This window comes from Puma concolor, chromosome B3 (assembly GCF_028749965.1).
Source record: "Puma concolor isolate L17-30 chromosome B3, mPumCon1.1.hap2, whole genome shotgun sequence".
Taxonomy (NCBI): Eukaryota; Metazoa; Chordata; class Mammalia; order Carnivora; family Felidae; genus Puma; species Puma concolor.
This window is the reverse complement of record NC_141672.1, coordinates 90228282-90255923: the sequence shown is the minus strand read 5'-3', so window position 1 is coordinate 90255923 and position 27642 is coordinate 90228282. Positions and strand designations below refer to the sequence as shown.

At 39.9% G+C, this 27642-nt stretch overlaps 1 protein-coding gene and 2 pseudogenes across 4 annotated transcripts in view; 1 reads left to right on the top strand and 2 right to left on the bottom strand.

Annotated features, from left to right (window-relative positions):
• TRIM69 (tripartite motif containing 69) overlaps positions 1 to 23020 on the bottom strand; it is a 45873-nt gene extending 22853 nt beyond the window's left edge. For 3 of the 4 annotated variants that reach the window (XM_086710582.1, XM_086710583.1, XM_086710584.1), the window contains exon 1: positions 22802 to 23019. In XM_086710582.1, the coding sequence (XP_086566708.1) occupies positions 22802 to 22807 (6 nt within the window). In that variant the 5' untranslated portion in view covers positions 22808 to 23019. Of the gene's footprint in view, positions 1 to 22801 lie in introns of all 4 variants that reach the window. The other variant, XM_025919583.2, reaches the window with a different exon arrangement.
• Positions 8149 to 9342, bottom strand: LOC112855398 (cell division control protein 42 homolog pseudogene; annotated as a pseudogene).
• Positions 13545 to 15722, top strand: LOC112855598 (G2/mitotic-specific cyclin-B1 pseudogene; annotated as a pseudogene).
• Positions 23021 to 27642: the final 4622 nt, after the last annotated feature.

Below are 27642 nucleotides of genomic sequence, written 5' to 3'. Positions count from 1 at the left end.
GCTCAGTCAGTTAAGTGTCTGACTTCATCTCAGGTCATAATTTCATGGTTCGTGGGTTCAAGCCTCACATCAGGCTCTGTGCTGACAGCTGAGAGCCTGGAGCCTGCTTCAGATTCTGTGTCTCCCTCTCTCTCTGCCCCTTGCCTGCTCATGCTCTGTCTCTCTCAAAAGTGAATAAACAGTAAAAATTTGTTTTTAATGTTTTTTCCCTTTTTTGTTCAGTCTCGGTGTTTTCCACTGATCACCTTTTCCTCCTGATCACTGATTCATTTTGCATCTTCTAATTTGCTGTTGCTTCTCTCTGGTGTATTTTCATTTCAGTTATTGTATTCTTTTTGTGTGTGAAGGGTTTTTGTTTGTTTAATACATCTGAAAAGAATGCATATACAAAGAATTGAGACATGTGAAAGCATTGGTTCAACAGAATCTATAAGAATTAGGATTTGGGAAAGGTGGAGAAGATTACCTAAACATTTTTAAAAATTGGGAACTGCAACCAAAATAAGCAGATAAAATCCCTATTAACACTTATGAAGAGGGGCGTCTGGGTGGCTCAGTCGGTTAAGCGTCCGACTTCAGCTCAAGTCACAATCTCGTGGTCCGTGGGTTCAAGCCCCGCGTCGGGCTCTGGGCTGATGGCTCAGAGCCTGGAGCCTGCTTCTGATTCTGTGTCTCCCTCTCTCTCTGCCCCTCCCCCGTTCATGCTCTGTCTCTCTCTGTCTCAAAAATAAATAAACATTAAAAAAATTAAAAAAAAATACTTATGAAGAGTCTTCATAAGACTCCATGATTTTTTTTTTTTTTTAATTAAACTAGAGAGCCTTACCTAGCTACTCTAGGGTTCTTCATATGCAAAACAGAAATAAGGGGATTTCTCTGACTGGTCCCATGTTGTTAAATGTTCTCCCCACCTCCACTCCCACCCCTAGTTTCTTTAAGCAGGTCTTCATCCTCCCAACTTGAAAGAGGATGTGCATCATTCCATAGACATCTGTCTTCTAGCACCACCACTCACATTTCCTCAATTACTAGGTCTTTGATTGTGTTCTAGGAACACCTTGTCATATGCTATTAAGCTGGACATCTATGCTAAGCATATAAGACAGTGACAGGGAAAAAATGTTTTTTAATTACATAATCAATCCACTGGGTGTATTTCAAAAGGTGTAATACTTTTCTTCATTTATCAGTGAAAGAAGTTAGAAATTAATTTCAAAAAAAAAATCAGAAAATGACAAACAAATTTCCCTGAAAGTCACAGTCACATATAGAGTGCATCCTAGAAAAGAGGAGGGGTAACACAGGTTCCACCCGCTTTCATGAGTTTCATCAAGTACTGGACCTACTCAAGGGTGGAGAGAGAGATGGTGGAAGATGGCGGCATAGGAGGATGCTGGGCTCACCTCATCCTGCTGATCACTTAGATTCCATCCACATCTGTCTAAATAACCCAGAAAACCACCAGAAGACTAGCAGAACAGACTCTCCGCAGCCAAGCATAGACAAGAGGCCCACGGAAGAGGATAGGAAGGGCGGAGAGGTGGTGTGCAATACAAAGACTGGTGGGAGGGAGCCAGGGCGGTGGAGGGGCAGCCTGCCTGGCATGGCAGAGCCCCTGAAGTCTGGCTTGCAAAAGCGAAGGGGCCAGACTCCGTGAGTTCTGACAGCCAGCGGGACTTAATATCTGGAATGTTAAAAGTCAGCAGCCCTGCTCTCGGAGAGCAGGGAGGGCGAGAGGACACCGGAAAGGAGAGTTGTTGAGCCCTGGAAGGCAGAGCTCAGCTCGGCAGGGAACTAAGGCACTGGCAAGCGCCATTTCCTTCTCCCATCCCCCAGCCGAAATTCCAAAGAGAACCAGCTCCCCTCACCGAACTTGATTGCACCGCACAAATGCCGGATCCTGTTTTCTGTGGATCCATGCCTCCGATGGGCCTGCCTTCTTCCCAGGGCTACATGCCCCTCCTGCAGGGGACCACGTACAGCAAAGTGAGCTAAGCCTGCCCCTCCCATTCCTGTGCACCTTGTGGATCCACCCCACCTAATATTCCCTTGGCCAGATCCCATCAAAGTAGCACCACAAGCCTGGCAGTGAGCAAGTAGCCCAGACAGGGCTACACCACTCCACAGTGAGTCCTGCCCCTGGGAGAGAGGAAGATAAGGTACACACCAGTCTGACTGTGGCCCCAGTGGTAAACTGGGGGCAGACATTGGGTCTGACTGTGGTCCTGCCCACCAACACAAGTTATTCCGGATGGCACAGGGGAAGTGTCCTGCAGTTTGGAGCTATCACAGGGACTACCTAAAATGACAAAACAGAAGAATTCTCCTCAAAAGAAACCCCAGGAAGTAGCGACAGCTAATGAATTGATCAAAAATGATTTAAGCAATATAATGGAACAAGAATTTAGACTAATAGTCATAAAATTAATCGCTGGGCTTGAAAAAAGCATAGAAGACAGCAGAGAATCTATTGCTACAGAGATCAAGGGACTAAGAAATAGTCATGAGGAACTAAAAAATGCTATAAATGAGGTGCAAAATAAAATGGAGGCAGCCATAGCAGAGATTGAAGAGGCAAAGGAGAGAATAGTTGAGTTAGAAGATAAAATTATGGAAAATGTCAAAAAAGAAGATAAAATTAAAGAAAAAAATTATAGAAAAAAAAAAGCTGAGAAAAAGATAAAAAAATCCACGAGTATGAAGGGAGAATTAGAGAACTAACTGATACAATCAAACAGAACAATATCAGTATCATAGGTATTCCAGAAGAAGAGAGAGAGAAAGGGACTGAAGGTGTACTTGAACAAATCATAGCTGAGAACTTCCCTGATCTGGGGAAGGAAAAAGGCATTAAAATCCAAGAGGCACAGAGACCTTCCTTCAGATGTAACTTGAATCAATCTTCTGCATGACATATCATATGAAACTGGCAAAATACAAGGATAAAGAGAAAATTCTGAAAGTAGCTAGGGATAAACAGGCTTTAACTTACAAAGGAAGACACATAAGAGTATCTAGTATACTATCTACTATAGTATACTATAGTATACTATCTACAGACCTATCTGCTGAAACTTGGCAGGCCAGAAAGGAATGGCAGGAAATCTTCAATGTGATAAACAGAAAAAATATGCAGCCGATAATCCTTTATCCAGCAAATCTGTCATTCAAAATAGAAGGAGAGATAAAGGTTTTCCCAAACAAACAAAAACTGAAGGAATTCATCACCACTAAACCAGCCCTACAAGAGATCCTAAGGGGGATTCTGTGAGTGAAATGTTGCAAGGACCACAAAGTACCAGAGATGTCACTACAAGAATGAAACCTAAAGGTATCACAATGACTCTAAACCCATATATTTCAATAATAGCACTGAATGTAAATGGACTAAATGCTCCAACCAAAAGACATAGGGTATCAGAATGGATTAAAAAAAAAAAAACAAAAAAAAAAAACAAGACCCATCTATTTGCTGTCTACAAGAGACTCACTTTAGACCTGAGGACACCTTCAGATTGAAAGTGAGGGGATGGAGAACTATCTATCATGCTACTAGAAGTCAAAAGAAAGCTGGAGTAGCCATACTTATATCACACAAACTAGACTTTAAATTAAAGGCTGTAACAAGAGATGAAGAAGGGCATTATATAATAATTACAGGGTCTATCCATCAGGAAGAGCTAACAATTATAAATGTCTATGCACCAAATACGGAAGCCCCCAAATATATAAAACAATTACTCACACACATAAGCAACCTTATTGATAAGAATGCAGTAATTGTAGAAGACTTTAATACCCCACTTACAGCAATGGATAGATCATCTAGACACAGGATCAATAAAGAAACAAGGGCCCTGAATGATACATTGGATCAGATGGACTTGACAGATATATTTAGAATTCTGCATCCCAAGGCAACAGAATATACTTTCTTCTCAAGTGCACATGGAACATTCTCCAAGATAGATCACATACTGGGTCACAAAACAGCCCTTCATAAGTATAAAAGAATTGAGATCATACCATGCACACTTTCAGACCACAATGGTATGAAACTTGAAATCAACCACAGGAAAAAGTCTGGAAAACCTCCAAAAGCAGGGAGGTTAAAGAACACCCTACTAAAGAATGAATGGGTCAACCAGGCAATTAGAGAAGAAATTAAAAAATATATGAAACAAATTAAAATGAAAATACAACAATCCAAATGCTTTGGGATGCAGCAAAGGCAATCCTGAGAGGAAAATACATTGCAATCCATGCCTATCTCAAGAAATAAGAAAAATCCCAAATACAAAATCTAACAGCACACCTAAAGGAAATAGAAGCAGAACAGCAAAGACACCCCAAACCCAGCAGAAGAAGACAAATAATAAAGATCAGAGCAGAAATAAACAATATGGAATCTAAAAAAACTGTAGAGCAGATCAATGAAACCAAGAGTTGGTGTTTTGAAAAAATAAACAAAATGGATAAACCTCTAGCCAGGCTTCTCAAAAAGAAAAAGGAGATGACCCAAATAGATAAAATCATGAATGAAAATGGAATTATTACAACCCGTCCTTCAGAAACACAAGCCATTATCAGGGAATACTATGAAAAATTATATGCCAACAAACTGGACAACCTCGAAGAAATGGACAAATTCCTAAGCACCCACGCACTTCCAAAACTCAAACAGGAAGAAATAGAAAATTTGAACAGACCCATAACCAGCGAATAAATTGAATCAGTTATCAAAAATCTCCCAACAAATAAGAGTCCAGGACCAGATGGCTTCCCTGGGGAATTCTACCAGACATTTAAAACATAGATAATACCTATCGTTCTCAAGCTGTTCCAAAAAATAGAAAGGGAAGAAAAACTTCCAGACTCATTCTATGAAGCCAGCCTTACTTTGATTCCCAAACCAGACAGAGACCCAGTGAAAAAAGAGAACTACAGGCCAATATCCCTGATGAATATGGATGCATAAATTCTCAATAAGATACTAGCAAATCGAATTCAACAGCATATAAAAAGAATTATTCACCATGATCAAGTGGGATTCATTCCTGAGCAGCAGGGCTGGTTCAACATTTGCAAATCAATAAATGTGATACATCACATTAATAAAAGAAAAGAACCATATGATCCTGTCAATCAATGCAGAAAAAGCATTTGACAAAATTCAACATCCTTTCTCCATAAAAATCCTCAAGAAAGTCGGGATAGAAGGAACATACTTAAACATCATAAAAGCCATTTATGAAAAGCCCATAGCTAATATCATCCTTGATGGGGAAAAACTGAGAGCTTTCCCCCTGAGATCAGGAACATGACAGGGATGTCCACTCTCACCCCTGTTGCTTAACATAGGGTTGGAAGTTCTAGCATCAACTATCAGACAATAAAAGGAAATCAAAGGCATCAAAATTGGCAAAGAGAAGTCAAGCTTTCACTTTTTGTAGATGACATGATATTATACATGGAAAACTCGATAGACTCCACCAAAAGTCCGCTAGAACAGATACATGAATTCAGCAAAGTTTCAGGATACAAAATCAATGTACAGAAATCAGTTGCATTCTTATACACTAATAATGAAGCAACAGAAAGACAAATATAGAAACTGATCCCATTCACAATTGCACCAAGAATCATAAAATACCTAGGAATAAACCTAACCAAAGATGTAAAAGATCTGTATGCTGAAAACTATAGAAAGCTTATGAAGGAAATTGAAGAAGATACAAAGAAATGGAAAAACATTCCGTGTTCATGGATTGGTAGAATAAATATTGTTAAAATGTCAATACCACCCAAAGCAATCTACACATTCAATGCAATCCCAACCAAAACTGCACCAGCATTCTTCTCGAAGCTAGAACAAGCAATCCTAAAATTTGTATGGAACCACAAAAGACCCCAAATAGCCAAAGTAATATTGAAGAAGAAGACCAAAGTGGGAGGCATCACAATCCCAGACTTTAGCCCCTACTACAAAGCTGTAATCATCAAGACAGCATGGTATGGTTTTGGCACAAAAACAGACACATAGACCAATGGAATAGAATAGAGACTCCAGAATTGGTCCCACAAAAGTATGGCCAACTAATCTTTGACAAAGCAGGAAAGAATATCCAATGGAAAAAAGACAGTCTCTTTAACAAATGGTGCTGGGAGAACTGAACAGCAACATGCAGAAGAATGAAACTAGACCACTTTCTTACACCATACACAAAAATAAACTCAAAATGGATGAAGAACCTGAATGTGAGACAGGAAACCATCAAAACCCTAGAGGAGAAGCAGGAAAAAACCTCTCTGACCTCAGCCGCAGCAATTTCTTACTTGACACATCTCCAAAGGCAAGGGAATTAAAAGCAAGAATGAACTATTGGGACCTCATGAAGATAAAAAGCTTCTGCACTGCAAAGGAAACAGTCAACAAAACTAAAAGGCAACCGACAGAATGGGAAAAGGTATTTGCAAATGATATATCGGATAAAGGGCTAGTATCCAAAATCTATAAAGAACTCACCAAACTCCACACCCGAAAAACAAAGAATCCAGTGAAGAAATGGGCAGAAGATATGAATAGACACTTCTCTAAAGAAGACATCCATATGGCCAACAGGCACATGAAAAGATGCTCAATGTCACTCCTCATCAGGGAAATACAAATCAAAACCACACTGAGCTATCACCTCACACCAGTCAGAGTGGCCAAAATGAACAAATCAGGAGACTATAGATGCTGGAGAGGATGTGGAGAAACGGGAACCCTCTTTCACTATTGGTAGGAATGCAAACTGGTGCAGCCTCTCTGGAAAACAGTGTGGAGGTTCCTCAAAAAATTAAAAATAGATCTACCCTATGACCCAGCAATAGCACTGCTAGGAATTTACCCAAGGGATACAGGAGTGCTGATGCATAGGGGCACTTGTACCCCAATGTTTATAGCAGCACTTTCTTTTTTTTTTTTTTTTTTTTTTTTTAATTTTTTTTTTTTCAACGTTTATTTATTTTTCGGACAGAGAGAGACAGAGCATGAACGGGGGAGGGGCAGAGAGAGAGGGAGACACAGAATCAGAAACAGGCTCCAGGCTCTGAGCCATCAGCCCAGAGCCTGACGTGGGGCTCGAACTCCCGGACCGCGAGATCGTGACCTGGCTAAAGTCGGACGCTTAACCGACTGTGCCACCCAGGCGCCCCTATAGCAGCACTTTCAACAATAGCCAAATTATGGTAAGAGCCTAAATGTCCATCAACTGATGAATGGATAAAGAAATTGTGGTTTATATACACAATGGAATACTACTTGGCAATGAGAAAGAATGAAATATGGCCTTTTGTAGCAACGTGGATGGAACTGGAGAGTGTTATACCAATTGAAATAAGTCATACAGAGAAAGACAGATACCATGTATTTTCACTCTTGTGTGGATCCTGAGAAACTTAACTGAAGACCGTGGGGGAGGGGAAGGGAAAAAAAAAAAGTTAGAGAGGGAGAGAGCCAAACCATAAGAGACTCTTAAAAACTGAGAATAAACTGAGGGTTGATGGGGGGTGGGAGAGAGAGGAGGGTGGGTGATGGGTATTGAGGAGGGCACCTCTTGGGGTGAGCACTGGATGTTGTATCGAAACCAATTTGACAATAAACTTCATATTTAAAAAAAAAGATAAGGGAATAGAGTAATGAAAAATGTTATAACAAATTCAAGTACTGATAAACAGTATTATAGTCTCCACTTCAATGTTACTAACACATCACAAATTATACTGATATATAGAATAAGAATTTCATCATAAGTTAGTGTCAAATAAGAATCAATGTACAAGTATGTGTCCATATAACATTTAATAAACTAGCTTACCTGCCCTTAAAAAAAAAAGGGTAGAGAGAAAAGGCAACTTTCAAAAAGGAGTATGTTATTAAATGAGTTATTTACTATACTTCTTCCTAAGAGCACCAGGTGGGGGACAAGTGTTCTAAACTAGATCTAGGAAGTGGAATGTGGAGTCATTCTGTCCTCTTCCCCTTAAGGGCTGTAAAATGGTTACTGAATTTAAAAAACATGACTAAATGAAAACAAACCCCACACATACTCCCCCCCCCCAAAACAAAAACAAAAAAACCCTAAATGTCTCAGATTATTCTGCAGAGTGGATAGAGCCCTGGAAGCAGCTCCCAACAACCAAATTAGTCTTTTTACAGAGTCATCACAAGCATGCCTTGCTTTTAAACAAAAAAAAAATTTTTTTTGAAACAACAAAACAAAAACTAGTACTAACCACTTTTCTAACAATACACAATTATTCAAATTAACTAGTAGTGAGAGGGGGAAGGGGACCATACCTATGGGCCTTGTCTCACACGAGTGCATGTGGGTAGGTGCAGGGTATTTGTCATTATTGCAAAAACGAATTTTAATTTTTAATCTTTAGTTTGATTTAACATTGCTTTTAGTACGATGCTGACACCAGCTGTGTGGAAAGGGCTCTGGAGATGTTCATAGCAGCACACACGTGTGGGTCTTCTTCGGTTCTGGAGGCTCCAATGTAGCCAATATTGCTTCATCAAATACATTCTTTAGGCCTTTCTGTGTGAGTGCAGAACACTGCACATACTTGACTGCCTTCAGGTCACGGGCCAGCTTTTCAGTAGTCTCTGGAGTGGTAGGCTTCTGTTTGCTTTTGACAAGTTTCTCAATCGAAGAGGGGTCATCTCGAAGATCGATTTGGGTCCCAACAAGCAAGAAAGGAGCCTTCGGACAGTGGTGAGTTATCTTAGGCACCCAATTCTCCTTACATTTTCAAATGAGGATGGAGAGACCCCTGAAAAACAGACTAGAAATACATCTGTTTGTGGATAACTCAGCGGTCGTAATCTGTCATAGTCCTCTTGCCCTATAGTATCAAAAAGCCCGAGAGTATATGGCTCTCCACCAATCATAACTGTGATTGCATAGTTGTCAAAAACAGTCAGTACATACTCTGATGGTAATTTGCTGTGTAGGATATCAGGAGACATGTTTTAGCAAAGGCACCATTGCCCACAACAACACACTTAATTGTCTGCATTGCTGAAACAGTTTTATATCCACTTTAAATATTTCAAATTCAATTTTGTATCCACTTTAAATATTTCAAATTCAGTAATGACCTCTGCTTCTCCTCCAGGGTGTTGGCAGCACTCTCATTTATTGTATTCTTTAGCTCTGATTGGTTCTATCTATCTTTGATATTTTCCATCTCTTTGTTGAAGTTCTTACAGAGTTCATCCACTCTTCTTCTAAGTTCATTGAACATCTTTATGACCATTACTTTGAAGTCTTTATCAGGTAGATTGCTTATCTCCATTTTGTTTAGTTCTCTTTCTGAGGTTTTATCTTGTTCTTTCATTGGAACATATTTCTTTGTCTTCTCATTTTGTCTGTCTGTTATCAGCTATACTTCCTATTCTTGAAGGTAGTAGTCTTATATAGAAGTCATCTTGTGGGGCCCAGAAATGCAGTCCCAACTGGTCATCAGAATCAGGCACTGCAGGGGTATTTCCTGTGTGGGCTGCATGTGCCCTCCTGTTGCTTGGGCTGCAACTGCTTTGAGCATGCTGGTGAGTGTGGCTGGTCCTGGGTGTAGCTGGCTGCAAGGCCTGGCTGTGACCGTTGCAGGTGTGTTGATGGGCAGGGGTGGCCCCCCTGCCTCCCAGGACAGGAGTCACTTTTCAAGGCACCAGTCCCAGCTGAGGCTACCTGCTTGGTGTGGTGATTGAGGGTGCAGCCACTTGGGGGGAACACCTGGTGAGGCAGATTGGGCATTGTGGGTCTGCAGGGAAACACAGGGACAGGCAATTTGTACTAGCAAGGTTGATGGAGAGTGTCAGAACTGGCACCTGCCAGCATCAAGCCAACTAGGCTGAAGGAGGGCAAGAAAAATGGTGCCTTCTGTGCTTCTGTTCCTGGACAAGGTTCCTACAGATCCTTGCCCTGTGAGCACACACCTAAAATTAATCAATAAATATCCTTCACGTATACACCACATGATTTTCAAACAGCTATCTCTGTGCTGGGTCTTGGAGCAAGAGAGATTGTTTGTGGGCCCTTTAAGAGTGGAGTTTCAGTTTCCTATAACCCTCCAACTCTCCCAGAGTTAAGCCCCATTTACTTTCAAAGCCAGATGTTATGGGGACTTATCTCCCCAGTGCAGATTCACAGGGTGCCCGATATGGGACTTGAACCCCTCACTTCTCTGGAAGGACTTCAGTGCCCATGTTATCCTTCTTCCTTGCAGGTCACCACACCAGCGTTTGGTTTCCAACCAGACTGCATCACTTTCCCTCCTGCCCTTCTCAGTGTGGCTCTTTAATTATATCTTTGGCTGCTAGTCTCCAGGTCATTCTCTGAGAGAGTTGCTCTATATGTGCTTGCAGCCTTGATATGTCCATGGAAGTTGGTGGGCTCAGGATTTTCCTACTCTGTGATCTTTCCCTCCAATCCCAAAGTAATACATTAAATTTTTTTTAACATTCATTCATTTTTGAGAGACAGGGAGAGACAGAGTACAAGCTGAGGAGGGGCAGAGAGAAAGGGAGACACAGAATCCAAAGCAGGCTCCAGGCTCTGAGCTGTCAGCACAGAGCCTGATGCAGGGCTCAAACCCACAAACCACAAGGTCATGACCTGAGCCAAAGTTGGATGCCTAACCAACTGAGCCACCCAGGCAGCCCCAAAGTAATACATCTTAAATCACAGAATTTCAGACTTGTGTATGCAAAATTTCTTTTACATGTTGCTTTCCTGGCTCTGCTCTAATCATATCACCTACGTGACCACCTCTGTCTATGTATGACTATGTACCCAAAAGGAAGTTGTAAAAAACAAACAGAAAAAAAAAAAAGAAGTGAGAAGGTTAGGAAATATTATTTTCCAAAAGAGAAGCAATTGTAGAGAAGCAACACATCATTTCTGAATGATTTCCATAATCCATTCTTTTTATAATCAAGCAGACATCTCAAGCCAGCAAATCTACTCTTATTTATTCTAGATAGACTTGGGTGTCCAAGTTGGAACTCAATGAACCAAGCAGGTGCTATAATTACCTAGTATTTCCCACCTTTCATTTTGAGAAGAGTACTCAGGAAAAAAATTCTTTTTTTCTCTGTAGTTCTAAACACTTTTGGGATTTTGGTTTTGGGACTCAGTAGAGGCTCTAGATAAGACTTTAAGAACATCAATCAGTATGGGGTACCTGAGTGGCTCAATTGGTTAAGTGTCCAGCTTTAGCTGGGTCATGATCTCACAGTTCATGAGTTCAAGCCCTGCATCGGGCTTTCTGAGGTCAGCGTGGAGCCTGCTTTGATCCTCTGTCTCCCTCTCTCTCTGCCCCTCCCCTGCACGCTCTCTCTCTCTCTCTCTCTCTCTCTCTCAAAAAATAAGTAAACATTAAAGAAAAATCAGTGAAACAGGAGTAGTCAGGAAAAGGATTAAACTGGAAAAGGAGCCCAACCCTTTCTATTGATTGAAATGGTAACCATCACACACTTTTCTACAGAGTAACGTTGCAATGAGCCCTTAGCAGCTGATAGATTCATTTTATTTTCTCACCTACACCAAATACGCTTAATCCCCAACTTTTAATTTTAAGTACTAAATTGAGTTTAGTACTTAAAATTGAAAAAATTGAATTCAGGACTGACGTCACTAAGTTCTCCAGGGAGAACTCCACAAACAACTATTGAACTTGCAAAACTGTTCAAGCCCTACATCCGGCTCTGTGCTGACAGCTTGCTCAGAGCCTGGAGCCTGTTTCAGATTCTGTGTCTCCTTTCTCTGCCCCTCCCACACTCATGCTCTGTCTCTGTGTCTCAAAAATAAATAAATGTTAAAAACAATTTTTAAAAATATTTTGGAACTAGATGGAGGCAATAGTTACAGAATATTGTGAATATGCTAAATGTCACTCACTGAATTGTACACTTTCAAATGGTTAATTTTGTCATGTAAATTTTTCCTCAATTTAAAAAAATTGAAGCCATAACTGATTCCAGAGCCAAAATTTTTATACTGAACAGTATCCTATCTTGTTGAATGCTATATTATAACTACTATTTCATGTGTAACCACAAGAAATGCCTTCGATCTCAATTCCTAAGAGTCTGATGAGGTAAGTATTCAATAATGCTAGCTCTGTCCTAATGCCCATACTTGCTAGGGCATTAAAATGCGTAAACTAGAGAGAGGCTCTGCCCATAAGCTGCTCACGTCTGGGTCTCCACTAACATTTATAGGTGAGGATAAAGTACAACTAGAAGCCCCTGGCCCATTCTTCTTTTCACTTCTCAGGGAACCCCTTACCCTGTCCCATATACCTCATAATCACATGTGTGGAAAGCCCAGTCCACACAACCAAGCTCCATACACACACACACACACACACACACACACACACACACACACACACACCAACACACAGGTGCCCTTTGGGCACACAGCTGCCTGTGGGAGCTATGGAGGCCCTAGAAGTGGGCTCAGAATCTTTTGGGCAGAGAATTTTGGAGTCCTGGATACACGGTATGTGATTCAAAGTAGGAGAGGGCATAAGCTCCTTAGTTTCATGGGCTCCTTGTCTTGTGAAGAGGAACATTGCTGGAGAAGGTTCAGACTAGGAGCCTCAAAGTAAGGCCCAGGAAAGGACCAGTACTGCCCAGGTCTAGGTGGGTACTGTTTTTCTGTTCCATTCCACTTATCTATATCCTATCTTACCAGCCATGGGTTGGGCCTGTCGGTGCAAGGAGGGGCTCTAGTTTCATCTCACAGGCCACATCTTTACCAGAATTGAATTCCTGGGGTCTCAGGTGCCCAGTGGGGCTTGTCTGACTAACTGTGGGAGGACATAGTTATAACTATTGACTGCTCAGATTTCAGAATTCTGGGCTCTGCTTCCTATGAAGTTTTCTACCAGAAGTCCTAAAGTGACCTTGCCGACCCCAGACTTTCAAATACAAGCACCCATTGCTCCCAGCATGTACCATGGCCAGCTCTGTGTATTCTTACTCTTTCCTAAATAAATGCTAAAGCTGAAAGGCTATGATTCAGGAGCATTAAAATGGGGACTGAGATGAGACCTCCTCAATGTAGGATGATAATGTGCATGATGAAGATAAGAATGTTTTAGGGGAGCATAATGGATGGGTCCCTGGCACTTGACTAGGGGGTTGGTCAAGGGAAACATCTAGGATCTCTAAGATGGGACTTGAAAGATTATACCTTAGACAGACAAAAGTGAGGAAGATTATTATGGGAGAAAAAAATGTTAAATGTATATATACTATTTTTCAACTTGTATATTATGTCCTCTGAAGGATGAAAAACTTAAATATAGACGGAAGATTTTATCTGAGGCAGAATCCCTGAGGATTGGCCCATGGGTTATGTCCCATGCTCTTGAAAGGGAAACTAGAACTCAGAACTTGCTGTGATACTCAAGTTAGTGGTAGAATCAAAGGAATCCAAAGAATTCTAGAACCAGAGTTCTCTCCATCTGTTGTACACCCCCTCAAAAATTTGAGTATCCAGAACTGCTTTCTCATTTTTAGCCCCCCATTCCCAGTTAGAAGTTTGTATTTACTTTTATCTGTGGATTTAGTTTCACTCGTATTCATATCTATTCTTGTCAGGGGAACATGGGTAAAAATTATTTAACTCATCATCAAATTCCATTCATTGATGACTCATTTATGTTGCTCTCTTCCCATACCTAGATTTTCACCTCTTTTGGTCCAAGTGCTTTGGCTTATGTTCCTAGGCCTTTGTTCCCTAGTTTCACACTCCACCTATGTTCCCTATCCCTGACACTTGATCTCTCCAAACTTGGATCTTGCCTGCTTGGACCTAATATAACCATTTTCTCTTTGAATATTAGCTCTCCACCATTCTCTCCAGTCTCTTTTTCTGAAACTTCTATCAAACATTGGAGCTTCTTACTTAGCCTCCATTCCTCTTAATTTCCTTTTCTTACTTTCCAACATTTTCTAGCTTTCTGTGCTTTGCTCTGGACATTTTCTCCCATTCTTTTTTATAGGTGCTGTTTATTTTTTGTTTCTTTAAACATCTTTGAATAAGGTGAGTTTTTCCAAAATCAGCTATTTATATGAAATTTGCAAGAGGTTGGGGACAGGGCCATATTTGAGGCTATTTTCTTTATGAAACAATGTGTGTATGAGTTTGTATAGCCCTCACTTTCCCCCATGATCAGCACTGCAGAGTTGCTTACAATGCAGTCTGTCCCCTCCACTCTTCCTCACCAACAGACTGCTTTCCATAAATATGGCTTATTTGTCTTTGTTCAATTTCACCTTCCTATATTTCCAGTTTTGGTGACAAAAGGGAATTTAAAAGCTCCTGCTTTAGCCTACTTGCCTGTTCTCATTGTTCCCTACAAGTGCTTGTGGATCTTGGCACTTCCTTTGGAGAGCTGTATCACTCTTGTTTTGTACAAAATCTACATTCCTAAGCATCCATTATCACATGCTTGGTAACAAAGTCAGTGAACAGCCACAAGCCAAATTGCCTCTGAAAAAGGAAGCAAAAACTTTGGCTCCTGGAAAAGTTATTGCTAAAAAAATATCAAAACTTCAAAGCACCTGAGCCTGTGTCTGTACCTGTGCCACAACCAGAGCCAGAACATGAGCCTGTTAAAGAAGAAAAACTTTCTCCGGAGCCTATTTTGGTTGATACTCCATCTCCAAGCCCAATGGAAACGTCTGGATGTGCTCCTGCAGAAGAATATCTGTGTCAGGCTCTCTCTGATGTAATTCTTACAGTGAATGATGTGGATGCAGAAGATGGAGCTGATCCAAACCTTTGTAGTGAATATGTGAAAGATATTTATGCTTATCTGAGACAACTTGAGGAAGAGCAAGCAGTAAGACCAAAATACCTACTGCGTCATGAAGTCACTGGAAACATGAGAGCCATCCTAATTGGCTAGTGCAGGTTCAAATGAAATTCAGGTTACTGCAGGAGACCATGTACATGACTGTTTCCCTTATTGATCGGCTCATGCAGAATAATTGTGTACCCAAGAAGATGATGTAGCTGGTTGGTGTCACTGCCATGTTTGTTGCAAGTAAATACGAAGAAATGTACCCTCCAGAAATTGGTAACTTTGCCTTTGTGACTGACGACTCTTACACCAAGCACCAAATCAGACAGATGGAAATGAAGATTCTAAGATCTTTACATTTTGGTCTGGGCCGCCCTCTGCCCCTGCATTTCCTTCAGAGAGCATCTAAGATTGGAGAGGTTGGTGTTGAGCAACATACTTTGGCCAAATACCTGATGGAACTAACTATGCTGGATTACGATATGGTACACTTTCCTCCTTCTCAGATTGCGGCAGGAACTTTTTGCCTGGCACTAAAAATTCTCGACAATGGTGAATGGACACCAACTTGACAGCATTACCTGTCATACACTGAAGAATCCCTTCTAAATATTATGCAACACCTGGCTAAGAATATAGTCATGGTGAATCGTGGGCTTACAAAGCACATGACTATCAAGAACAAGTATGCCACATCTAAGCATGCTAAGATCAGCACTCTAGCACAACTAAATTCTGCACTAGTTCAAGATTTAGCCAAGGCTGTGACAAAGGTTTAACTTGTAAACATGAGTTGGAGTACTATAATAACTACAAATAAAATTGGCACCATGTGCCATCTGTACATATTATATGTTACGTTTATTTACTTTTAATAAAGTTTGTGGTACTTTTTATTTCTTATACCTTAACTCATTTGAATGTGGCTACTTCCTACTCAAAGGTAACCAAAAAAGGTGTGTTAAAGATATGATGGGGAATATAAAAAGTGCTTTCAGTTTATTGGGACCCAGCACATATATATAATTGTTACTTGTGTGGTTCTTGTTTTATGTACCTGGCTTTGCATTCTTGTATTTACTGTGGTCATAAAGGCATTTAAAGCTGTTCTCTAGGCATACTGCATGTAAGCCCAATTATCTTGGAGAATATGCTGCCTTATTCTGTCAAAGGTCTGCCACCTTACCCCTAGTCCTCCTGTTTTCTGTTTCTTCTGGAAAAAAAAAAGGAAGCATACTTCCTCAAAGGGTTGTGGTCTAGGCTTACAGATGTCTCTAGTTGTATTGCAAATAGAGTTGGTCTAGTTTTCATTCTCCTTGTAGTTTTGAGTTAAAGAAGGATGAGTTTCTGAGCAAAAAAGAAATAAAACCACTATTTTTATTCTACCATTTGAAAACCTAAGCTTAAATTGTTTTTGGCACTTTAACCAACATTTCTATGTATTTGGTTGGGGGAGGGGAGATAGAGATATTTCAGTATGTCCTTCATACACCACCTTGACCAGTGGTAATCAGTGCACATGTCTGTCCCCAAAGATTACAAGTTGAATTTCTCTCCAGCCCACAGGAATGGAGACTCAAAGTCAATATTAAGCAGTGTTATGGAAAGGGTTATGCACTATTCTTTGCATACTTGGATTTTTAAACCAAGATGCATCCCCAATACCTACTAGATGTGTTAATTGTAGTTGCTGACATTCCTATAGTCCATGCTAAAGGTCAAGACTACATTCATCATGTGGCCTTTACTCTCTCTCCCAAGCCACAGGTAAATAAAATACAGGTAGGATTCTGACCCATTTCATAGGCTGTTCAACAACCCAAGGTGTGACCTAATGGAAAAGATGATCTGGGCAAAATAGAACCTCTTGCGAATTTAACTTTGGAAATAAAATCAGGAAATTGGCAGTTGAAGCAAATCCTAAAAATTTGAAACATGAAAGGTCATGGCATGAAGACTCATAAAGGAAACAGAATCTAGGAGCTAAATTTTATTTACTTATTTTAAGTTTACTTATTTTGAGAGAGAGAGCATGAGCAGGGGAGGGGCAGAGAGAAAGAATCCAAGTAGTTGTTGTCAGACTGGGGCCCGACATGGGGCTCAATCTCCCAAACTATGAGATCATGACCTGAGCCAAAATCAAGAGCCAGACCTTTAACCATCTGAGCCACCCAGGTGCCCCAGGAGCTAAATTTTAAGTAGAAGACATGGAGAGATGTGGGGTGGAGTCAGTAAGCTCTTAGAGACAAGAATTATAGAGAGAAACAAATGTGGAGAATAACTGTGTTACATTAACCACAGCACTGTTATAGGACTCTTCTTGGATTCCTATGCCTACACAATGCCTTGCTATAGTAGGGGCTCAGCAAAAGAGTTGGAGTCATGGATGTTTATCCTCATGGTCAGTGTGGTTACCTCTTGGTTACCTCTTACTTAAAATAACTTGTCTGAATCTCTGCTCTTGTAACAAACTCTCTACCCCAGCATGCTATAAAAACTGTTTTCTGAAAGCTTGCCATGGAGTTTGCTAAACACTCATTTAATGACCTACTCTCAATCTTCATCCTTCTTAACTTACTGGGTTAAGAAATTAACCCAGTTAAAATTCTGTGATATGATTCTGTTCTAATTCTTCTTTCTCTGACCACTCCTCCGCCTTGGTTGGTTTCTCTTCCTCTTTCCACTTTCTTAAGTGTAAACAATCACTATGGGCTATCTTCAGCTCTCTTCTAGCTCTGTACTCTCTTCTTCCCAAGGAAGCCATTCATTCCAAACTTTGTGTACAACTGCTATAAAGGTGAGCCCCCCAAATCTGTATCTCTGAGCCCATATCTTTGAGCTCACAACAGGGTCCCTGAAACTAAATAAGCCTGAAACATAACTCCTCTTTCTCCCTAATCAGTTCCTGCTCTTGGCTTCCCTATTTCTGTTGCACCACCAATATCCCAGTTTTGAAATATGAGTCATCTTTGGGTGTTCTCTTTTTTCCCCCATCATCTAATCAATTATAAAGTCTAGTTAATAATAATAGAACTAATAATAATTGCTAACCCTTCCCTGCCTCAAATATCTTCTTTTGCTTTCCATAGCATACCAAAATAAGTTATGTGGTGTTTTTATTTTTATTAAAAAGGCAGATTTCAGAATTCTCTACATGTTGCAAACTCATATTTCTAGTCTTATCTCCCATGGTTTTGTTGTACAGTAAAATTTTTTAATTTACCATCCTTTCATATATTAATGATTCATTTAAGTTCCATTAACCATTAGATAACAAAAAAAGTTTTTAAGTTTATTCCCTTTTTTTGTACTAGACTGAGTGGGCAATTCTATGGAAATAAAGAGGAAAAAATCTGTTATTCTCCACCCTCTCAGTATGTGCTTAGAAGATAAAACTCATAAAAATATGCCCCTCAGGGAATATGCAAGCAAAAACAACATTGCATTTTAAGCTAATCAGTCTGTCTGGAAAACTTAAAATTAGATGCATTCTGAATATGATAGAACTTGTGGGAGAACCTGGCCAGTTGGCAATTTAAGAGAAAGATTGTCTCTACCAGAGCTAGTTTTTAATCCTAGTGAATGCAGTATCTTTTGGAAATGGATGCCATTTAGGAATTTTTATTCCATGTGTTTTAAAAATACATTTAAAGTAGACTAGTGGTTTCCAGGGCTAGGACAAGGCGGGGAATGAGGAGTGATTGCTAATGGGTATGGAATTTCTTTATGTGGTGACGAAAATATTCTAGAATTAGATAGTGGTGATGGTTGTACAACTTTGTGACTGTGAGAAAACACTGAATCGTAAACTTTAGAAGGGTGAATTTTATGATATGAAAATATATATTTAATGTTATTATTGACATTATATGATTTTTTTGTTATTTTATTATTATTATTTTAATTATTTTAATGTCTTATTTTACTTTTGAGAGACAGAGCATGAGCAGGGGAGGGGTAGAGAGAGAGGGAGACACAGAATCCAAAGCAGGCTCCAGGCTCTGAGCTGTCAATACAGAGCCCTACGTGGGGCTCAAACTCACAGACCACGAGATCATGACCTGAACCGAAATCAGATGCTTAACCAACTGAGCCATCTACACGACCCTGTTATTTTATTATTAATATCTTTCCAATTGATGTTTTGCCAATTACTCTGACTTTCAAGAATATAGCCTCTGCTATAAAATAAGGTTATTTTAATCATATTAACTAATATTTACTGACCATTTGCTGTGTGAAATGCTTTATGCACATTATTTCATTTAATCCTCATAACAACCATATGAGATCAGTATTATTCTTCCATTTTTAAGGAAATTGAAACTTAGAGAGGTTAAATAACTTGCCATGATCACACAGTAATTAAGTGGTGGAGCCTGGATTTGAAATGATTATCTGACCCCAAAGCCCATTTTCCTAATCATTGAGTCAGCAGAGGGCAAATCAATGTTTTGTGCAATTTAATTCATTAAGTGGATCAAACCTGTGAGGCAAAACAGCTGGAACAATTTCCCACTGCTCTAGAGGGAAAAATAGAATTGAAAAACAAAGGAGATTCTGAAATTTCTCTACCTGGAAACCTTAGGAAATCACACCTACTGCCAGCTCCTTAGAGGAAGCCTAACCTTAAGGCAGAAGGAAAGAAATTCAAGTCCAGGATAAGAATTCATCCTTAGAAAGCTCCTGGATGGCAGCAATCACTTTTAAGAAAGCATATCCACCTCCTTCTACTCACTTTGCATATTCTTATAAGGAGAGAAAAGGCAAGGACGAAGTAGAGCAGTGAAATTACTGGAAACTTGCAGAAAAAAATGCTTAATTTTTCACAGGTTTTTTTTTTTTTTTCCTTCCTGAAAAGTTTTAGATTGTGAACTTTTGAAATCAGGATCAGCAAAATATTTAAAGGGATTTGTTGCCTTTTTTAAAGGGCATTAGTTGCTTTTCAGCTTTCATTTCTTCAAAGTAATTTTTTAAAACTCTGATGGGCAGATTGCTGAAAAATTAGCAGAGCAGAGAATTAAGAGCAGAGAAACATAATTCATCTAAAACAAACTATGTGGCACAAACAGCTCAAGCACCAGAGCAAAATATATGCATGCTTCGTGTGCCCTGTCACTTTCACATAAGAAAGAAAGATTATGAACTTGTTCATTTAACCAGTTTGTCAGGGTTGAAAGAGATCATAAGTCATTTAATTAACTCCTTTCTAGCTACTCCCTGAACATTTGAAATCATGGGAAGCTCACTATTACACAAATTTTTAACTGTTATGAAAAAGTGTCTACTTTTACTAACTTCCCCTTAATAAGAATGTGGTGGGAAGAGACAATAGTAATAAGAGTATAGTAGGAGTAGACGGTATTGTTTACTTTTCCCTCTAGAAATTATAAACAAAATAGGTATAACTCTGTTTCAACAGCTAAGAACAGATAAGACTAAGAGCAAACCTAAAGGTTCCATAACTGAGGAATCTTATCTTAATGCTTAATATATGTTTAATTAAACTTTGTAAGAAGTAGAAGCTGATAGATATATCAGAACATGATTCAGGTGTCAAAATTTCTTGTTGATGAATTTCAGTGAGTTTTTTTCAGCTTTCTTTCTGTAAATACACATTTTCTTTTGTCTGTCAGGAAAACACATGGTTCAAATGAATATAACGTCCTTAATTTTAGCTCTGAAGAGATCTTAAAGGAATTCAATTAAAAATGTTTAACTCCTCAACAAAATTAAAACACAACCTACTGAATAGGAGAGGATATTTGCAAATGATATATCCAATAAAGGGTTAATATCCAAAATATATAAAGAACTTACACAACTCCACACCAAAACACCAAATAATCTAATTTAAAGTGAGAAGTCATGAATAGACATTTCCCCAAAGAAGATACACAGATGGCCAATAGACACATGAAAGATGCTCAACATCATTCATCAATAGGGAAATACAAATCAAAACTACAATGAGATATCACCTCACACCTGTCAGAATGACTAAAATAAAAAACACAAGTGTTGGCAAGGATACTTGGCGAGAGAAAAAGGAACCCTGTGCACTGTTGGTGGGAATGCAAACTGGTGCAGCCACTGTGGAAAACAGTATGGAGGCTCCTCAAAAAATTAAAAATAGAACTACCATATATGATCCAGTAATTCTACTACTGGATATTTACTTAAAGAAAATAAAAACACTGATTTGAAAAGATACATGCACCGTTATGTTTATTGCAGTGTTATTTACAATAGCCAAATTATGGAAACAGCCCAAGTGTTCATTGACAGATGAATGGATAAAGATGTAGTATGTATAATATATGCAGTGGGTTATTACTTAGCCATAAAACAGAATGAAATCTTGCCATTTGCAACAACATGGATGGGATCTAGAGGGTACAATGCTGAGCGAAATAAGTCAGTCAGAGAAAGACAAATACCATATGATTTCACTCATATGTGGAATTTAAGAAACTAAATAAATTAACAAAGAAAAAGGAGACAAACTAAAAACCAGACTCTTAACTACAGAGAATAAACTGGTGGTTACCAGAGAGGAGGTGGATTGGGGGATGGGGGGAAAAAGGCAAAGGGGGTTGAGAGTACACTTTTTTTTTTTAATTTTTTTTTAACGTTTATTTATTTTTGAGATAGAGAGAGACAGAGCATGAACGGGGGAGGGTCAGAGAGAGAGGGAGACACAGAATCTGAAACAGGCTCCAGGCTCTGAGCTGTCAGCACAGAGCCCGACGCTGGGCTCGAACTCAGGGACCACGAGATCATAACCTGAGCCGAAGTCTGACGCTCAACCGATTGAGCCACCCAGGCGCCCCAGAGAGTACACTTATTGTGACGAGCACCGAGTAATGTACAGAATTGGCATATCACCATATTGTACACCTGAAACCAATATAACACTGTATGTTAACTATACTGGAATTAAAATTTTTAAAAATGATACTGTAGCTAATGCTAATTCCGTTTATAACTTTTCAGAATTCTAATAGGCATAAATAACTCCAGACCTCGCTGTAGTGAAAAAAACAAACAAAAAAAAGATTTAATTCATCAATTTTGGAAGATGCAGCTAGAGCTAAAATAAAATAACTGGAAGACAAAAAAGAAAATGTTTAACCCCTGTGAGAATCAGTTTGGTTCTAAATATAAAATACCACATGTAATAGTATAACTAGCAAACCAAGTTATACATAATAAATTTTTTCAATCTAAAATAAAGTGATTAGGGGTGCCTGAGTGGCTCAGTTGGTTAAGCGTCTGACTGTTGATTTTGGCTCGGTTCATTTCAGCTCAGGTGATGATATCATGGTTTGTGAGTTCGAGACCCACATTGTAGTACAGAGCCTGCTTGGGATTCTTGCTCCCCTATTTCTCTGCCCCCCCCTCAATAAATAGATAAACATAAAATAAAACAAAATAAAATAAAAGTGATTAGTATGAGTGAAATAGGTAAAGGGAATTAACAGTACACATATCTTGATAAGCACTGAGTAACATAGAATTATTGAATCACTATATTGCACACCTGAAGCTAATATAACACTGTATGTTGACTATACCAGAATTAAAACTTAAAAGGAAAAGGATGGAACAGATCCATGCATACTGAAATAAAACAATCTTTAGACTATAAAAAAAATTAATTAATGAACAAATTAAATTAAGGGATTGTTAATAAAGAAAGTAAATTTTTGTATAGCATTTATTTTAATTTTTCTCCAAACTTTATGTAGGTATCATTACTTGCCTACCAAGCAGAGTAAACCTGAAGAGAGTATAGCAGCTATAAGCTGTCATAAATTAAATAGTTCCCTGAATTTCCTTTCATGCTGTAAAATCCATACCCCCTTCTGTGATCTTGTTTTCCACACTATGCCTAGAAAATTAGCTGAGTTAAGGTAGGGTCACTCACCTCCATTAAGCTCTATCATTGGGCCACCAGGGAACAGAGGCAGACACTTGAATCAAACCACAACAGGACCAGGGTAGCTGCAGACCAGGAATCAGGTGCCTGGTAGTTTGCTAAGAATGGGCTCAGAGCATGACAGAAGGAAGAAAAGTTCAGCAGCTGGGGATAGGGCAAGGCCAGAGTGAGTTCTAGCAGATTCCGTGGCAGTTTGTCAGTTGCTTTGATCATCATTAGCTTAAGAGAGAGAGAAAGCCTGATTGGAATGGCCTACCCACTCACCCCCATTTTTTGTTGGGGGGGGGGGGGAGAGGGAAGGCAACCCAATTAGATTCAAGGTGGCAGTCTAATCTTAAGGTTCACATATTCCCATTTCTGGAGTGGGATTCTGTATGAAAGAGGACATAAATAAACATCATCATCTGCCTATAAGCATAATGCATGAGAAATAACCACATCATCTCTTCTCGTGATCCCAGTATTGAGACCCCACCTGAGTGGCTTTAATAGAGACCTATCCCACCTCTCAGAGTTCACATTCCATTGAAACAGCCCCAACTCTATTTCTGAGAAAGTAACAAATGCCTGGAAAACCCTAGGACTTAAGGAAGCAAGATGAGAAAAGCCTTATTTCAAATAGCTTTCTTGGGCAGTTTTAGTTCACAGAGATCTGTACCTAGATTGTGCTCTTGAGTGACCAACATATAAAGAGCCATCACGGAACCGGATTTTCTCTAACTCAATAGATTTTATTGAATGTCTAGCTCCTATGGAATGCCTGCTGTCCAGTCTTAATGCCCACAACAATTCCTCTGGTGTTTGGGATTGCCCAAATATGCCAATATGTGGCTTTGCACATGTCCCTTCTGCTGGGGATCCTCTCTCCCAACCCCAATCATTATCTCTTTAGTAAACTCTTCCATAACCAACCCCCTAAGCTTTACTCTCCTCCCCCATCCCTTGTAGAATATATTTTGCTGGCTCTATACTGGAGTTTCTCAACGTAAGCCCTGTGGACATTTTGACCTGGCTAAGTTTTTCTTATGGGAGGCTGTCCTGTGAATTTTAGGACAGTGAGCAGCATTTCTGGCCTCAGCTCACCAAATGCTGGTAGCACCCTCTCCCCTAGTTGTGACAGTCAAAATTGTCTCCAGACATTGCCAAATGTCTGCTAGGTGTATGGGGGTGGAACTAACTCCCAGTTGAGAATCAGTGCTTTACACCTTTCTATAACTCTCTAGATCTTTGTACATACCTGTTCATAGTTATTTTGTTTGATTTCATGTCTGCCCCTTGTTTACTAAATTGTAAACAACTACGGGTAGTGCTATCTTGTTCACCATGACAGTACATGGCATTTGTGGGATAAAGCACCTTATCAACTAATCAGCTATGAAATTCTGATGTTGAGCTAGGAACTGTGTTCCTAACTTTAAAAAATTAATTTTGTTTCATCTTGAATATTTTTTTAACATTTTTTATTTGTTTTTGAGAGACAGAGAGAGACAGAGCACGAGCAGGGAAGGGGCAGAGAGAGAGAGAGAGAGAGAGAGGGAGACACAGAATCTGAAGCAGGCTCCAGGCTCTGAGCTGTCAGCACGGAGCCCTATACAGGGCTCAAATTCACAAGCTGTGAGATCATGTCCTGAGCTGAGGTCAGATGCTTAACCGACTGAGCCACCCAGGTGCCTCCATCTTGAATATTTTTGGTGTTGGCTGAAATGTTTAACAGCATTTAGTAAAGATGATTGTACTAAATCCTAGAGTTTGCACATCCTTGAGCCTGTAGCTTTGGGGCAGTAATACTTACTGGCCTAGAAGACAAAAGCCTTTTCTCCCAGTAAAGAACCCAGAGAACTGAATAACGGCTGAAATGTTGAACTCCTCTGGGTATCAGTTCCTCCTATAAAATGTGACTTCCTAAGACTCCCCTTCTGCCTCTAAAGTTTGTGATGCCAAAACCTATATTGCATGAGGTCCCAAATCTCACAAAGGGGCACTTCAGGTTTTTATTTCACTATTTTAAAAACAAAGTTGGGGTTAGGCAGCAGGCGGTGATATGTAAGAAACTACACATACCAGGGGCGCCTGGGTGGCGCAGTCGGTTAAGCGTCCGACTTCAGCCAGGTCACGATCTCGCGGTCCATGAGTTCGAGCCCCGCGTCGGGCTCTGGGCTGATGGCTCGGAGCCTGGAGCCTGTTTCCGATTCTGTGTCTCCCTCTCTCTCTGCCCCTCCCCCGTTCATGCTCTGTCTCTCTCTGTCCCAAAAATAAATAAAAAACGTTTGGAAAAAAAAAAAAAATTAAAAAAAAAAAAAAAAAGAAACTACACATACCAGATTTTACCATGTAGGGGAAAGAGTAAAACAAAAACAAAGTTATAAAGCAAAGTTACTTGTCTTTTTCCAAGCCTCAATCTTAACATATATAAAGGAGACAATAATACTTACCTCATAGGATTGTTGTGAGGATTAAATGAGATGATGTATGTAATGGGCTTAACAGCACCTGGCACATGGGAAGCACCCAATAAATGGTACTAGCTATTATTGTCATTGTACTGACACTGGTATAGTAAATTGTTTACACATCCTCTCCCTCAAATTAACTTTCTGTCTTGAAATGTAACAAGAGATATAAATAGGTATTAATCTTGAGGGACTCCAACAGAGCTGAATACAAATCAAAAATTCAATTTTCTATCTTCTAGACTCCAAGGAAATTACTGATAAGTCAGAGTTATATCTGTTTTTATGCTTCAGCTAGTACCTGGCAGATATTTCTATCATAGCTTTTATTACACTGCATTATTTCTTTCATTGTATTATAAATATTTTTCACATCTATTCTCCACTAGCTGTGAGCTACTTGGAGGAAAGGACTCTTAAAAAGATGAATATCTTTTTAACCACATAGGCCTACCACGCTATCAAAACTTAATAAATACCAGGTAAATGAGCAGATGAATGAATGAATTAATGAATGGCCCATGCCCAGCAATGCAGTGAACCTTCTCTCTTCTGGTTGGAGAATAGAACAGCTGTTGTCTCTGTAGGTTGGGCTTGTTCAGAGGAAAGGCAGAGAGAAGTTCAATCTCTGAAGGCACTTTCATCAACAAGGGAGCCAAGTGGTATGAGTAACTACCACCTCTATCCTGTCACACCACACTAGCAGCCCCTCTGTCCTCCCTTTAGAGTGTCGGTGCTCCTGGCGGAGCCACATCTGAGGCCATATGCCTTTTCATGCCACACCACAGGAAAAGGGAATATGCCCTGTAGGATCTTTTTGCCTGCTGACCGCTAAGGGGGTAAGGGAAGGGCCCATATCAAATGTTACCCTCATTAATGTCTCCCATACAGTGAGAGTGATCATGCTAGAACTGTCAGTGAATAGTCACTGGATAGTGAAACAGAAAAAGATTTTCTCAAAGTCAGAAACCTACCTGCATAATACCATGAAATTGAACTATGGAATTGGAGATAGAAGAAAACCGTGTGTTTTACTTCTAATACTATGTATTAAAAATGTCCAAAACTGGGGCACCTGGGTGGCGCAGTCGGTTAAGCGTCCGACTTCAGCCAGGTCACGATCTCGCGGTCCGTGAGTTCGAGCCCCGCGTCGGGCTCTGGGCTGATGGCTCAGAGCCTGGAGCCTGTTTCCGATTCTGTGTCTCCCTCTCTCTCTGCCCTTCCCCCGTTCATGCTCTGTCTCTCTCTGTCCCAAAAATAAATAAAAAACGTTGAAAAAAAAAATTTAAAAAAAAAAAATGTCCAAAACTATTTTTTAAATATTTTTAAATATATTTTCTTAGTGTTTATTTATTTTTGAGAGAGAGAGCAAGAGAGAGAGAGAGGCACACTCAGGGTAAGGGCAGAGAGAGAGGTAGACAAAGGATCTGAAGCAGGCTCCGTGCGGTCAGCACAGAGCCCAGTGCGGGGCTCGAACTCACGAACTGTGAAATCATGACCTGAGCTGAAGTCAGACGCTCAACCAACTGAGCCACCCAGGTGCCCCTAAAACTATTTATAAATAAGGCTGGCAGAATATCCTGCTGTCCCTAACCATGAATTACCCAGTAGGGACCAACTTTGTCTGTTAGCCTCAGATCTCAACACAGCCAGGGAATACTGGATAGGGCACTAGGATAGCAGGGCCCACAGACAAAGGCCTGTACCTCCCTGAGACTTTTGTCAGTTCTAAGTACCCATGAGGCGGTCAGGAAAGCCCAAGGAGGCCAGTAGGTAAGAAACCTTAGGAGTTTGTGTGCATTTGTTCAAGTGTTGGCTGCTGTTGCTCCCTGGCTCTTGCTACAGGGAGACTACTATTTTAGAGATAGACACTGAGCTAATGATGTCATTGAAACCTATTTTACTTTATTAATACTCCCTGGGATAGTCATCCCAGTACACAGATTTTAATAGCATATCAGTGGGATCTAGTTGATGTAACTAAGGAAAGAACCTAAAAGTTTATCCTTTGTAACAATTTTAGGTTCTTGGAGAGTAACTTGTTTCTCTTGGCAGGTGTATTTAATATTTACAATAGGGATGAATTCAGTGTGGACTAGAGAATTGGAAAACACCGGACCTTGCTGAAACTTGAGTCTGACTTCTCTCCTCTGTCTCTCTTAACCCCTTTCTGGAATAGTTCAATTTCAATCTGTAGTTGATGAAATCCAGCTGTATTATAGCTCAAGAAATGTGGTTTTCATTCTCTGCTATAACTTCAGTGAACATCGGGAAATGATAGATGTACATTGCCAGATTATCTCACTGTGGGGCTAACTTGGTCTAAAGCTAGATCAAGCTTCAAGTGAGTAAATTTGAATGTCCATCTCTCCTAATTCC